This window comes from Artibeus jamaicensis, unplaced genomic scaffold (assembly GCF_021234435.1).
Source record: "Artibeus jamaicensis isolate MK-2021 breed Jamaican fruit bat unplaced genomic scaffold, CSHL_Jam_final contig_519, whole genome shotgun sequence".
In the NCBI taxonomy this organism is placed as follows: Eukaryota; Metazoa; Chordata; class Mammalia; order Chiroptera; family Phyllostomidae; genus Artibeus; species Artibeus jamaicensis.
The window spans coordinates 30938629-30954133 of record NW_026521871.1 but is presented as its reverse complement, the minus strand read 5'-3'; the positions used below and the strand labels follow the sequence as shown (position 1 = coordinate 30954133).

At 41.5% G+C, this 15505-nt stretch overlaps 1 protein-coding gene across 8 annotated transcripts in view; it reads right to left on the bottom strand.

Annotated features, from left to right (window-relative positions):
• The window catches only part of PIK3R4 (phosphoinositide-3-kinase regulatory subunit 4), a 65705-nt gene extending 50665 nt beyond the window's left edge, over nucleotides 1-15040 (bottom strand). For 2 of the 8 annotated variants that reach the window (XM_053669345.1, XM_037143924.2), the window contains exons 1-5: nucleotides 14542-15023; nucleotides 13936-14064; nucleotides 13041-13817; nucleotides 6548-6681; nucleotides 3035-3617 (exon numbers count right to left, since the gene is read on the bottom strand). In XM_053669345.1, the coding sequence (XP_053525320.1) occupies nucleotides 3035-3617; nucleotides 6548-6681; nucleotides 13041-13773 (1450 nt within the window). In that variant the 5' untranslated portion in view covers nucleotides 13774-13817; nucleotides 13936-14064; nucleotides 14542-15023. Of the gene's footprint in view, nucleotides 1-3034; nucleotides 3618-6547; nucleotides 6682-13040; nucleotides 13818-13935; nucleotides 14065-14541 lie in introns of all 8 variants that reach the window. The other 6 variants (XM_037143922.2, XM_037143923.2, XM_037143918.2 and 3 more) reach the window with 6 other exon arrangements.
• Nucleotides 15041-15505: the final 465 nt, after the last annotated feature.

The window sequence follows — 15505 nt, the reverse complement described above, 5'->3', positions numbered from 1 at the left end:
CCCAGGCGCGGGCTCTGACCCGGAATTGAACGTGGGACCTTTCTGCTTGCAGGGTAACACCCAACCGAGCCACACCAGCCAGGGCCAGAGTCCTACCCCAAACAGTATGCTGACATTGGACTAAAAAGCATTAACATGAAAAACAGTTACAATCAAGCTGGGCTTTGGAATCACAGAGACCCTGGCTCACATCTCTACTCTGCCACTTAGGCGCTGGCTGCTTTACCCAACGTGAGCCTTGGTTTCTTCACACATACAGAGCCATTACCAGACTGAATCAAGCACTGCTGGACTGCATTACAAGCAATACTCTGAAGCTCTTAAGGAACGAAGTGTGAGGCTGTTTGCCACGCTTCTGCAGTTGTCTGTATTTCCTCCTTTCTCTTTCTGATAATCTAGTAAGACTACTGATACTCCTCACCACTTACTTCTAAGTTCTGTGTCACATTTGCTATTAATTATATCTACTCTATCGTTTATACCTTCTTCCTTATGTTATTTATTCCTGTCTCTACCCTTCTTTCTCTATTACTTCTGTGCTTCTTAGCCAAAGACTGCACTCTTTCCCTTCTTGGCAGTAAATAGCACTGAACATTAAGTTTAACTACTTTATTTTATTGATTCTAAAACTCACCGTGCCTTTAATTTTTACATCTCCAAAACTGAGATGCACTGTGCAATAATATGATTATTCGGTATACCAAATGCAGTTAAGTCCCTTCACCCACCTCCCCTAGGTTCAAGATTCCTCTGAACAGAACTCCACGTAAGCAAGACAGTAAGGCCCTTCAATGTCTGCTCACCCTAAAGGTGGGAAAATGTGAAGCATCCTCTGATAGTAAGTAAAACAACAGGTGAATATCCTCACTTAAGGAACATATCTTTAAGAAAAGTCTCTTATTTTTCTGAACCTCCAAAGTCTAAGTAGATCTATGCTTATTTCTCCACTTATGTTTATACACCAGGATGTACTTGTAAGTTTACTTCAGACAAGATACAAATTGTAACATCTCTGAGCTCATAAATGATGTGAAAGAAATTTACAAATGGATTTTAAACTTTTATAATTACTGGCCTGTGGTTTAATTAACCATAAAAGTTCAAACAGACTTCTGGCTCTATAAAAAAAAAGGCAGCTTTCCTCTGTGCAGAGCCATGATGAAGGGAGACTGGAAGTACTGGCACTCACCCTGGGTCATCCTGGACTCTCATCAGAAAGACTGAAAGACCAAAGACAAACAGGGTTGCTCCAAGATCACGGTCTAGACCAGTAGCTCTAAGAACTGAGAGGGAGTTAGGCCGGATATGTTTGGGTTGTTTTTTTAAGACTGTCCCATTTCCAATTTCCTCACTGGTAAAATGAAGGTAATATAAGTCACTGCTCAAGGTTTTTGCAAGGGAGAGTTGTGAAAGATATTTAGGTCTCAGAATCTTAAAATCTGGAATTTATCTTAGAATTTAGAATGTACCTTAGAATCTATGTATCTCCTGCAACTAACCCTTGCAACAACCTTGAGCAGCAGATGCCCTGACACACAACAGGTTTTTTGATAAATAGTAGCATTATTTTTATGCTATGACTGTTAGTAACTGAATGTCAATATGTTACTATGACACCTACACATCAAAATCTTACCTATTTAACACAGTTAAGAAGAGACTAAGATACCCTGGGCCAAAAGTAGGTTACAAAACTCTAAAGGTACATCTTGTTTTTAAAACCTAAAACCTTTTTTTTTAAAGATTTTCTTTCTTTTAGACAGAGGGGAAGGGAGGGAGGAAGAGAGGGAGAGAAGCATCAATGTGTGGCTGCCTCTCATATGCCCCCTACTGAGGACCTGGCTGGCAACCCAGGCATGTGCCCTGACTGGGAATCAGACCAGTGACCCTTTGGTTTGTAGGCTGGTACTCAATCCACTCAGTCACAGCAGCCATGCCTAAAGCCTAAAAACTTTAATTTTTATCTAACTCAATGAGTTATATTTACCAAGTGAATGATAAATGTGCTTTGTTACAAGTCATAAACTCAGATCTATCTTAAAGAAATCCTGGATTTTCCAGGCCTGAAGTTTATACCTATACAATTATGAAAACCAAAAACCATACATAAGTAAATAGGCAGATGGATTAAATATAAATAAAAATCTACATATAAAAAAAGAAACAACCCAACAATCACCAATCACTCTGTGGATGAGCCTAAAAGAAAAGGCCAGGGTCTAACAACCATTTTCTGTGCAAGTTCCATTAAAAAAGTGACAGGCAAATTGTAAAAAGAAGAAACTAAGCAAGTATCTCACAAAAGGTGACAATATCACCACCACACAGTATGTACTTCAAAAAAGAACCACTGATTTCCATCAGATTATATTTTACAAATAAATTATGGAATTACGTAAATCTTTCAATGACATTTCCACGCAGAAATAAGTGTTTGGAATTAATCTGGGGAGCTAAAAACATGAATCCCTGTCACTTGATTTTACGAGTGAGAATTACAAGTAAAAAATGCAGGTGTGTTATGCAACACACCCACCTCATCAGAGGAGCCGCACGTCCTTAGCACTAGAGTAACTGAAAGGACCTTAAGATTCAGTAACTTAATAGGGAGGATCTCTCAACACCAGACTGATTACCCAGCAGAGTAAATCTTTTTCAATGAATTGTTGAATATCCTAAAATTGATATTCAAACAAGCTAATGTTTCACAGAAACTTCATAAAGGCCTTAAGACACTACCTCAAAAGCACATACCTATAAACATTAGTCTTATTTCAAAGTAAATGTAATACTCCCACTAAAATCATAACATTCTGTTATATACTTTTTACTTGATAACTCTGATCACTTCAAAAATGAAAGAACACACAAAAGTTGAGTCTTAGGAACAGACTAGCTATATTACTATAATTTATACAGTTTAAAAACCAAAGTTCATTCTTGGAATTCCCAGAAGAAATCAGAGAAACAAGAGGTATTATAGTCACGAACTTCAAGAACATGAGTGGCTGTCACTTGGACAATCATCTCTTACCAGCATAGGCTAGTCTGACAATGGTAGCATCATCTTGGGCTAGGTGGGCTATGCCCGGCAGAATATACTCCGGATAGATATTGACATCATTGCGAGGAACCTCTTTGACAAGAGCTAGAACTTTGGTCAACGTCCTCAAGGCTTCGGCCCTTACTCTAGGAACAGAGTCATTGCTGAAATGCAAAAGGTATGGCGTGATACGATCCAAAAGAATTTCTACGCTTAATCGTGGGGCCAAATGAAGAATAAGTTCCAAAGCAGCAAGTTTGGAGTCACAGTATTTAAGGGTCTGCAGACAGGAGGTAATGACAGACACCAGGATAACCAGCCCATTTTCCTTTGGCTCTTCTTCCGATTTTTCTGGCAGGTCATGTCCACAGAGATTGTTAATAATGTTGCCCAAATCCTTCCGTATAACCAGAATGCGCTCATCTGCGGATAGAAATGTTTCCTTGGCAAACTGGGCCATGTAGGGCTGAAGGAAAGTATAAAATATTTCAGGAAAGGCATTGCCACGCTGCTGCTTTAGGTAATCTTCTGCCTCTAACCGTTTATCTGGCTCACGGTGAATCATCTGTGTTACCTATACCAAGGGGAGAAAGGGAGTTAAAAAAAATACATTTGATAACAGCGAATTAAATCTGATGAAAGTTATAAGGGCATCTTCACCATTATTTAAAGGATTTACAAGGTATCTCTGACTCTTCTCAACCTTTACCATTCAAACTCCTTTCAGAACCTAACCACTGAGTAATACGTGACTCTACTATTATCCTAAAAAGCAACAAGAAATTACATCCTAACGTATTACAAATGGCCCAGACACATAAAGAAGAGGTGTACTCTGTTCAACATTCGCTGTTTATTAAGACAGAGGAATAATATATTAATGCCCACAACTCAAGGATCCTTAAAAGTTTTTGAGCAGGAGATGCCACCAAAATTTTGTCCTAAGAGAAAAATGTATACACAATTTTTCCACACAAAATTACAGACAATTCTGAAAAGAAAGATAGATCCCCTGACATCTATTTACACACTAGAGTTCTGGTTTGGAGACTTATTTTCACAAGCTCAAGGAAATACATGGCTTAAGTGCAGCCCTAGGATCTGTTCAAAAAGGGAATGAGTGGTTTAAACTTTTTAAGTAGGTAAAAGAGATGTTAAACCCTGCAAACACTAAAAATGACATACCTAATTGGAATATATTTCTAGTATCATAAGAAAATAGTTTTTTCAACATACAGAGCACATTTCATCTTTCCTAGACCCTCACAGTGTATCAGTTATTATTTAAATACATGAAATATCAGAAACACATATTTAGTTATTTGAGCTTTCTGTTTATAGTCTAAATAAGAGCCTCTCACTGAACCTGGGGGAATCAAACGTACTGTAAACACCCAGATTCATGAGTGCCATACCCAAAGATGTAGCCAAATGTACCAACTCCTAATCTAGTACACTGCTCATTGAACATGAACTAAACTGGCTTCCTCCGAAGCATATTTTTTAACATTTGCCATTTGTAAGAAATTAAAAAATATATTTTCCTACCTTACTAAAGGATACTTTGATTTTTTTTTATGCTTACCCATGGGTGTGGTTTTTTATTGATGTTAGAGAGAGAGGAAGGGCAAGGGAAGAGAGAGAGGAGAGAGGGAGAGGAAGGGAGGGGAGAGGGGGAGAGGAAGGGAGGGGAGGAGGGAGAGGAAGGGAGGGGAGGGGAAAGGGGGAGAGGAAGGGAGGGGAGGGGGAGAGGAAGGGAGGGGAGGGAGGGAGGGAGGGGAGAGGGGAGAGGAAGGGAGGGGAGGAGGGAGAGGAAGGGAGGGGAGAGGGGGAGAGGAAGGGAGGGAGAGGGGGAGAGGAAGGGAGGGAGAGGGGGAGAAGGGAGGGGAGAGGAAGGGAGGGAGAGGGGAGAGGAAGGGAGGGGAGAGGGGGAGAGGAAGGGAGGGGAGAGAGGGAGAGGAAGGAGGGAGAGGGGGAGAGGAAGGGAGGGGAGAGGGAGGGGAGAGGGGAGAGGAAGGGAGGAGAGGGGGAGAGGAAGGGAGGGGAGGAGGGAGAGGAAGGGAGGGGAGAGGGGGAGAGGAAGGGAGGGGAGAGGGGGAGAGGAAGGGAGGGGAGAGGGGGAGGGGAGAGGGGGAGAGGGAGGGAGGGGAGAGGGGGAGAGGAAGGGAGGGGAGGGGGAGAGGAAGGGAGGGAGAGGGGAGAGGAAGGAGGGGAGAGGGGAGAGGGAGGGAGAGGGGAGAGGAAGGGAGGGGAGAGGGGAGAGGAAGGGAGGGAGGGGGAGAGGAAGGGAGGGAGAGGGAGAGGAAGGGAGGGAGAGGGGAGAGGAAGGGGAGAGGGGAGAGGAAGGGGGGAGAGGGGGAGAGGAAGGGAGGGGAGAGGGGAGAGGAAGGGAGGGGAGAGGGAGGGGAGAGGGGGAGAGGAAGGAGGGAGAGGGGGAGAGGAAGGGAGGGGAGAGGGGGAGAGGAAGGGAGGGGAGAGGGGGAGAGGAAGGGAGGGGAGAGGGGAGAGGAAGGGAGGGAGAGGAAGGGAGGGGAGGAGGGAGGGAGGGGGGAGAGGAAGGGAGGGGAGAGGGGGAGAGGAGGGAGGAGAGGGGAGGGGAGAGGGAGAGGAAGGGAGGGAGGGGGGAGAGGAAGAGAGGGGAGAGGAAGGGAGGGGAGAGGGGGAGAGGAAGGGAGGGGAGAGGGGGAGAGGAAGAGAAAAACACTGATCACCCTCCTCCTGTGTGCGCCCCAACCAGGGAACCAGGGATCGAACCTGCAACCTAGCTATGTGCCCTGACTCAGGATTAAACTTGCAACCTTCTGGGGCATGGAAAGACACTCCACTCAAATGAGCCACCAGGCCAGGGCAAGGGATGTTTTAAATATACCATTCTTTCTACAACTCAAGAGTCTTCATCATGATGAACATGGGTTCCTACACTGACTCACTGACGGACTGACTTTAAAAAGACCCCCTCAAACAGTAATGGCTTATACGACCTCCCACAGAATTCCTCACATCTGTTCAGCTACACTAATTTGTGCTTCTGTATCTCCCCTCCCAGAACTGCCCTCAGGGCCAAGGGAGGTAAACAAAGCTAATAGCTTCTATTCAAAATGGCCTTATACTGCTGCATTATATTCAAGTTGCTGTTTCCTGTCTCCTTCATTTAGGTGTGTCTTCCTCATTTCTTACTACTAGGTTCTATCCCGGGTAACTTCTCCAGTCCCCAGGCAGGCCTCTCCTTCTAAACCCCTCCAAAGCAAGAGCTAAAGATTGTAATGAGCGTGGCAAGAGGTATGTGTATCGTGCGTGTGTGTAAAACATTAAGTCAAATGAGCTCTGTCTGAGAAGGGGGAAAATTGTACAGTTTTCCCTAATAAAGTAAAAACAATAAGCCATTTGTATGAGTCTATAGGGCTCTTTGTTCCAAATTTGTAACATTTTAGAGAGTGGACTAATGCAAAAGAAAGAACACAATTCTATTAAAATCTTTATGGCCAATATTTGTAGCACAGTTACCAAATCTCTGATACTGCGATCTTCAATTTTATTTAGCACTTGTTCAGGGAAAAATTGTCCATTTCTATAAGCCAAAAGCTGAGAGAGATCAAATAATGGTACACCTTCTGTGAAAAGCTCGGCTACCACACAACCTGGAAAAGAGCAGATATAATTCCATTAAACACAAAATGCAAGATATCAGTAAATACAGGTCAAGAATTCAGAGAACTCAAAATGTAAAGCCAAGTAAACTCAACTAAAAATTTTAATGCAATGTACAACTACAACCAATCAAGATCAAGAAAATATCTATTGCATAATCAATTCTAAAAGGGTAAAGTCAAAAGGTCCATTTTATTGTTCTCCCTCTTAAAAAAAAAGTTATTTCCTAGTTCTATAATTAAAAATAAATGTGTACATATAACATATATATACCATATATTTAGCAATAGATACTCGTAGATCAATTACAAGCCACAAGAAATACACTATTTTTTTAAAATATGGGTTTACAGAAATTAAGTTCATTAGAAATTACTGTGAAATCATAGCTGAGAATTTTTATCACTGAACAAAAAAATCATTAGGCATCTACATTAGGTTCTCACAGAACAGAAACAGACAAAACCCTGCCCTCACAAAGCTTTCATTACAGGGAGGCATAAAATAAACCAGTGAGCAAACATAATAATTAAGTGAGAAGTGCTAAGAAGTGTGACTATTAAGATTAGAGAGGAAAGAAGATATAACCCAATCATTTTATACTTGCATAATATTCAACAAGGAATAAGAAAGAAAACCTATCTACATTCCAAAAAAGGAAAAAGTAGTTTCACTGAATCATTATGACATGCATTCAGCAATTCTTTAAAAAGATTCTTAAACAGCCTTAACTCGCCACAGCCTTTTCATTTGCTATCCTTCTGCCTAAAATGCCATTCCCCCAAGTATCCACGTGGCTTATACCTGCGTCTCCTTCAGATCTCTAATCAACCGTCATTTCAGCAGTAAGGCCTTTCTTGATGGCCTGGTTTAAAATCACAAGCCCCAAAACTGTAACTCCCCCACACTCTTCACTGGGCACATCCCCTTTCCCCTTTCCGGTTTTCCCCTCATCAACTGCCAAATTATATATTTCATGTATTTTTTCTTTATTCTCTATATACCCACTACAAGGCAAACTCCACGAGGAAGGGATTTTTGTCCATTTTGTTCACTGCAACATCTCCAGCAACTAAGACAATCTTGACACATATAAACAATACATTTCTCCCATTAATTTCTACCTATAGAATATCAAGTTTTAGAATAAAAGACTTAAAAATAGCTATTACAAACATCATAACCAAGAAGGAAATAGAATTAAACACCACTACGGACCAACTGGATCTCAGACATCGAAAGAACACTCCGCCCGACGACAGAATACAAAATTACTCTCAACTACACATGGAATACTCTCCAGGTTAATCCCTATGCTAGGCCATGAAATAACCCTCAATAAGTTTTTTAAAAAACTGAAATGACACAAATTATGTTTTTCAAATCACAATGGAACAAAGTAAGAAATCAGTTAACAGAAAAAAAGTTCAAAAAATTCTAATATGTAGGAATTAATTATACCCCAAAATAACCAATGGATCAAAGGGAAATTATGAAATACTTCGAGATGAATGAAAGTGAAAACACAAAACACAGAAACATATGAAATGAAACTAAAGCAGTTTTTAAAGGAAATGTGAAACTATGAACATCTCTATTAAAAAGGACAAACTCAAAACAATCACCTTACCTTCACCTTAAGGAACAAGAATATACTCAAACCAAACAGAAGGAAGAGAATAACAAAGACTGGGGTGGAAAAGGGACATTACTACCAACTACCAACTGTACAGAAATGGGAAGAATTATAAGAGTTGGCAACTGCATGCCAACAAATTAGATAATCTAAATGAAATGGCCAGATTCCCAGAAAGAGATCACTAAAGCTGCCCTGAAAAAGAAACAAAGTCTGAATGAGCATTGTAAGAGACTGTTGGTTACGAAAAACTTCCCACAAAGAAAGCCTAAGCCCAGAGGGCTTAACAGGTGAATTCCATCAAACTTTGAAGGACCTGACACTCACCCTTCACCACTTCTCCCCCCCGCAAAAAGAAGAGGGAACACCTCCCAATTCATTCTATGACACCAATACTATCCCCATACAAAACCAGATAAAGACATCATAAAGAAAAACCACAAACACCCCTGATGAATACAGATTTTTTAAATTCCTCCAAAAAAAGTACTAGCCAAATGAGTGTAGGAATCTATACCAATGATAACATAAATGGGAAAGTGGACACCTGAGTGTAATAAAATGCTGGGGACTGAGGACCTACTGGTAAATGTGAAGGAAGTGCTGGAATTGGTAAAGCATCATTTTAAAGCCATTGCAGTAAAGACTGAATCAGGTGAGAATCATCAGTGGATGCCAGGTCAAGGAGTAAATTGTGAAAACTGCCAGGGTTTTTGCATGGCCTTAAAGTTTCTTCCTACTGATTGCTTATTAGTTGCAAGGGATTTTAAAAATTAACTATAAAGAGAAGAAACAGGACAAGATCTTGACCATCCAACACCTTGCGCCTGCAGGAGTGATACTGTAAAGACACATCGCCTATGCACTATTCCTACTGAGAATGAATAACCTGAATCTAATCTCAAGGAAACAGCAGACAAATCCAAAATGAAGAACATCCTGTTAAAAAACAAAGGGGTGGGGTGGCCCATACACACAGCGATGGGGGACTCAAGAGCTGGAAAGTTTTAGTTCAGGGAATAGCTAATAAGCTTGGCAGTCCATGCATGTAAAAAGCTATTGTTTCAGGAACTGAAGGTATGACCTACATGGACTCCAGGACACCATAAGCAGTTCCACCTTTGTGCCTCAGGAGGACTGTGAGCCATCAAGATGGCATTCGAGCCATTGTGCTCCAGGGTGAGTCGCCCACCACCCAGGACACAGATAATAAAGACCACCTTGCCCAGGACACAGATGAAAGAATGCTGCAGTTTTCATCTGTATGGCTTTTGTCCTTCAATTCCAAATCTCTCCCCTACACTTTTTCCTCCTTATAAAGAGGCTGGCTTGAAAGGAAATGTAAGCCAGTTTGTTAGGGTACATAACCCACCATCTGGAGACAGGACCTTTAAAGAGGTAATTACGGTTAAATATGGTCGTACGGGGGGCCCAACCTGTGCAACCAAGGAGAGTAGTAGCCCCAGGAGAAATCAACCCTGCTGGCACCTTCATCTTAGACTTCCAGCCTCCAGAAATGGGGGAAACAAATTTTTGTTTAAGCTACTTAGCCTGGGGTAGTTTCTCATGGCACCCTTAGTCAGCTAACACAGAGGTGAGTACAGGATTTTTTGTTTTCTTGCAACTGTAGAATGTTATTCTGGAAGAGGTGTTATTGGGAGGTTTTTGCCTGTGGAGTTATCTATCATCACTGAGTTCTCCTCGTCACTCAGACTTCCACTCAAATGTTTAAATTCTAGGAGAGGCCTTATGGGACCATGTTAACTAAAGTAGTCACCTACCAGGCTTCGTCACAGCACTTATCACTAACTTGCTTACTTATTTACTTGTTTATTTTATCTCTTCCTCACTAGAAAGCAGGCTCCATGAGGGCGAAAACGTTGTTGGACTTGTTCACAGCTGTATTCTCAACATCCACACAATGCAGTGTCTCTCACGTAACAAATGTTCACCCAGCCAATGAATGAAAGCTCTCCAGCAAGAAAAGCTCTGCCCGTACATTTGGTCAGACACAGAATATACACACTTCTCTCAAACAAGCGGCCAAACACATGGATGTGCACCAAGATGGGGAAAAGTAACATTCAAAACCCAAGGAGCCTAAACCAAATCTTAGGAACCATGGGAGCTGGAGAGACCCCACCCCCCTCTTTCAAAGGAGTAAAAGGGCCTGTCTTCAGCCAAAACAATGGAGGGCTCTTTTAGTCTGAAAAAACAAAATGCTGAGCAAGAATTTTGTTGATGTTCACAAAAAAGATACTTTCATCAACCCCTGAAATTTAAAACTCTAATAGACTTCCAGTTCTAAGTCATAGGGATGTACTGTACAGCATGGTGACTATAATTAATAATACTGTATTGCATAATTGAAAGTTCCTAAGAGAGATTTCAAAAGTTCTCATAACAAGGGAAAAAAATTCTTGACAGATGTCAGATTTACTGTGGATATCATTTTACCATGTATACAAATATTGAATCATTATGTTGTATACATGAAACTAATACAATGCTATATGCCACTATACCTCAAAAACAACAAAACCTATAAATGACCCCCTAAAGCTAGAAAGTAGCCATGTTTCTAAGCTAAAGGAGTCCTATTTACAAAACAGGAAGTGTAATGTAAAATGTAATAAAGGTTCAAGAAAAATTTAGATAAATTCACTGATCAAGAAAGTTGGGACTTGGATAACATTTTTAACAGTGTTAAAGCTACAGCACAAAGGCTAACCCTATCTCACCAAAACACCCCTTGGTATTATCCTGGGGCACAGATCAGTCAGTGGACTGAACCAACAGAGGTGCGATCCTGTGTAACAGTTATTCATTCTACCTATATGTGATATACTTTTTCCTTAATTATGTTACTGTATTTTTCTGTAATCTAACACAGTTTAATTCATGTTTTCTTTGTAGTAAACTTATACATGAGAAAATGATTAAACCCAACTTTTCCAAAATTTACCAAAAAGAAAAAAAAAATGGTCCTGATGCCAGAGTTCAGATAGTATTCTTCGGGGACCCGACCCTCAGCACACGTCCCCTCCCAGAAGTTCATAGACAACCTGGAATTGTTTCATGTGGTCTGCGTGTGAACTAATGCACTGTACTTATTTCTAGGGAAGAAGGCCACTAATTTGATCAAACTTTCGATCACTTCTCTAAGAACTCTCACTAGCTACAAATTCATTCCCTTGACTATAATTACTACCTATATTTCCTGATAACTACCAAATCTCTCTCTCCACCCTAAATCTCTATGCATCAAACCTTTATAACCAACTGCCTGTTATATTCTTCTCCTAGACATCTCCAAACCCCTTCAATGCAACATATCTAATACAGACCTTAGCCTCTTCTCACCCCCTAGTTGTTCCTCCTCTTGTGTCTCCCAGCTCAGTGACCAGCATCACCACCCACCATGTTTCCCAAGAGGGGGCAAAGGGAGGGTGTAGGGGGTGGGGGTGCTCTTGACTTCATCTTCCAATCAATCACCAAGTCATGACAACTCTACCTACTAATTATCTCTTAAGCATTACAGCTGACCCCCGAACAATAGAAGTTTGAAGTGCGTGGATCCACTTACACAGATGTTTTTCTTCAGTAAATACGATGAAAAACATTTGGAGATTTGCTACAACTTAAAAGAACTCACAGATGAATCTTATGATTTCCTTAACATTTTCCTTCTCTAGCTTACTTTAAGTATATAGTATATATTAGATATAACACATAAAACATGCTAATTGACTGTTTGTGTTATTAGTCAATAGTAAGCTATTAGTAGTTAAGTTTTGGGGGAGTCAAAAGTTATATAAGGATTTTCGAATGTGCTGGTGCCCCTAAGCTTTAACTGTACCTCTCTCTGTTCCCTCTACAACTTTGTCACAACTTTAAGCCAGTCAGGCTCATGTCTTACCTGGACTGGTGGTAATTTACTACTAATTGGTTTTCCCTTCTCCAGTGTAGTTGCCCTCAATCCACTCTCCATGCTATAGTCTGTGTTTTATCTGACAATGTCTCTCAAGACTAGCATTGGCCTGAGACCCTTTCTGATCTGGGCCTTGCTTACCTCACACTCTATGTTCCAGATATACTATACCACTTCGAGTGCTCTTATAAATCAGTGCATCCATCATGCTCTGGTCCTCAAGTCTTTGTATAAGCAACCCCCTAAGCCTGAAACAAACACCCAATACCACAGCTGGCTTCCCAGTCATCTTTCAGATCTCAGCTTAAATGTCATCTTTCCAATAAAGAGGTCTTGCCTGATCCTGCCTCTCTATCCATCACCACCATGGAAACTAATTTAAGTATCTATTAAATACATGTTCCTATAAGCACCCTATGTTTATTACCATCACAGCAGTTGCATTACATTGAAATGTCCTTTTTCAATCATATCTATCTCCCCATTAAAGGATAAGCACCTTAAAAAAGGGAAATCATTACCCATCTATGTCTCCAGCACATAAGAGTGCCTGACACATACAGAACAAGTCAAATACTTCTCAAATGTTTGAATGAATGGCTGTTGCATTTTCTAGGCACATGAATGCATCCAATGAAAGAATACGGCATTATATTTAAAATCGTGTAAGAGGACAAATGAACTTTTCAACATAATGGAAAAAATTTTTTAAATCTATGTTTCTATGTTCGGGTTAAAACACATGCACATGGTCCCTTAGCAAATTTAACCAACCCAAATACCTGCTGAAAAGATGTCCATTGCTCGCTTCAACTCTCCTCTTGTTCTCTGATTGCTATTTAAGTCTACAAGTGGAGTTGAAGGATCTCTCATATATTCCAACTCAGTGGCAAACAATCCACCATCAACGAAACGTTCAGGAGCAATATAACAAGTTCTCCTCCGTGAAGTGTCAAAGAAATAGTTGAAATCTGCTGGGTTGTCCTCTGGAAGATAAGTGGGTTTAAAACTGGCAAAATCAGTTAGAAGGACCCAGTTCCAACTGGTGACCATTACATTCTCAGTCTTGATGTCCCCGTGTCGGACTCCAGATTTGTGTGCTTGGTCCACAGCTGTCAGGATCTGGAAAGCAATCCAACGCTTCTCAATATTATTTAAGAATGGACGGGTACTGATGCGATCATAGAGGTTGTCTCGCACATATTGCCTGAAGAGCATGGCTGCTTTCTCAGATGCTTTTTCTGCTGCTTTCTGGAAAGGTAGACAGTTTTGTGCCGAATGCAGGCGGATTTTCAATTCCTCTAGCTCTTGTTTATAGCTAGTTAAAGGCAATGTGGGATCCTGAATTGCAAAGACCTTCACAACCACCAGGCCTTCTCGGTGCTTTGCTCGAGCAACTTTAAAAAAGCGAGTACTCCCCAGGCTTTTATCATATTCAAAGTCATGGATGTCTGAGAAATAACTCTCCACAGAAAGGATCTGGGAAGGAGCAATACCAGCGAGCTGATTTCCCATAATGGCAGCACACGCCTCTGAGTCAGTAAGTTAAGATACAACGCCTATTTAAAACAAAATAAAGCAGAAGAAAAAGAAACAAACAAACACCATTATTTATTTGGTCTCCTCCTAAAAGACAGATGCACTATACTTCTCTTCCCCTGAGATCATTGTACTTACCCTTCCAGGCAGCCTCTAAATGTCAGACACATTTATCTAATGAGATCTTGTTACTTTATCCTTTCCAAGATAAAGTTGTCCTTTATCTTGTTGTCCTTTCCTGGAGCTGAACTGTATTTAAACAGGCCCCTTCAATATTAAGTTGAAGATGTTAAAGCATGTATTTTCGGATTTTTAAAATTACTAAACCTTTACTCTCTGTTCAGTATTGTGCTTGGAGCTAGGACGGTCACATCAGTACAACATAAAGCAGTCTTTGTCCAAGAACTTGTAGGCTTGCACATAAACACATTAAAACTTAAAACTAAGAAACACCTAATGCAAAAAGTACATTGAACACCTCAAAGGTCACGCTAAGATCCAAAAATCGGTACCTCCTGGGTCTTTCCACATTAATTCCAGTGTTCCTTCCCACCCAGCTAACAGAAGGCACAAAGTTGTCTGGTTTGCTACCACCACAGGGGAGACCCCCTGGCAAAGACGCTTAAAAAAAAAGTAAACCAAAACACACACTTGCCAAATACAGCCCAGGGTTTTCTCCTAGCTGATTTTGCAGGAAATAAAAGACTCATACACACACAGCTATGCGCCCATATAAACATTTACCCTAGGACTCTGCAAAGTATCACAGGTCGGTCATTAGCTCACACTAGGGTCATGGTGGGTCGCTTCGCGGCAGGGAAGGAAGTCGGCAGCCGGGTGAGTCTTCTCTAGGAGGGGGTCTTCCTTCGAAAGCAAGAGGTGGGATGTTGGGAGAGAGACGCAAAAAAGTCCCAACCTCCACAAACCCCAGTTGTCCGCCGCGTGGCACTGGGGGAAGCTCTCAGGGACGCAGAACACAAAAAAAGCCAGGTTGAAATGATTGCACAGATACCCAGGGAGTTGCCCCCGCCAGCCCCCCTATTCAGCCCTAAAGGCCACGCATTCTCGGGTCTTGTCTTCCTCCAGCGCGGACTTCCAGACCCTCGAGGTCCTCACCACCAGGCTGCAAGGTGAAACTCGGAAGAGCGAGGAAGAACCCCAGATCCACGGAAATAACTTCAGCAGCTACACACCTCAAACGCTGAACTCCTGGGAAAGCCGCGGGTTATGACCACTTCCTGCGCGGAGCGGAAGTTACGAAGAAACGGGGCTTGAGGAGGAGTCCCTCGTGGGTGCTGGTTGCTAGGAAACGGGGAAGGGGCGTGGTCTCGCTCCGCGAGTCTATAGGAAGGAATCTAGTCCCTAATCTTGATCTTCCTATTCTTCCCTAAACTCTGGCGCTTCGGATTTCCTCCAAACTTGTTCACACACCCTCTTTACCCGAAGTACACAAGAACAAAGTTCTATAAGAGAATTCACATGCTTATTTAGGATCGTTAATATAATTTACATATTATATAGTTCACCTGTTTAGAATATACAACTCAATGTTGTTAAAATGTATGTAGAGTTGTTCAATTATCCCTGTAATCTAGTTTTTGAACATTTCGTGACCCTCAAAATGAACCCCTGCAACTATTAGCAGTCACTCCCCGATCTCCCTATTTCTCCTTTTTCTCCCTGCCCAAGACAATCACTATCTACTGCT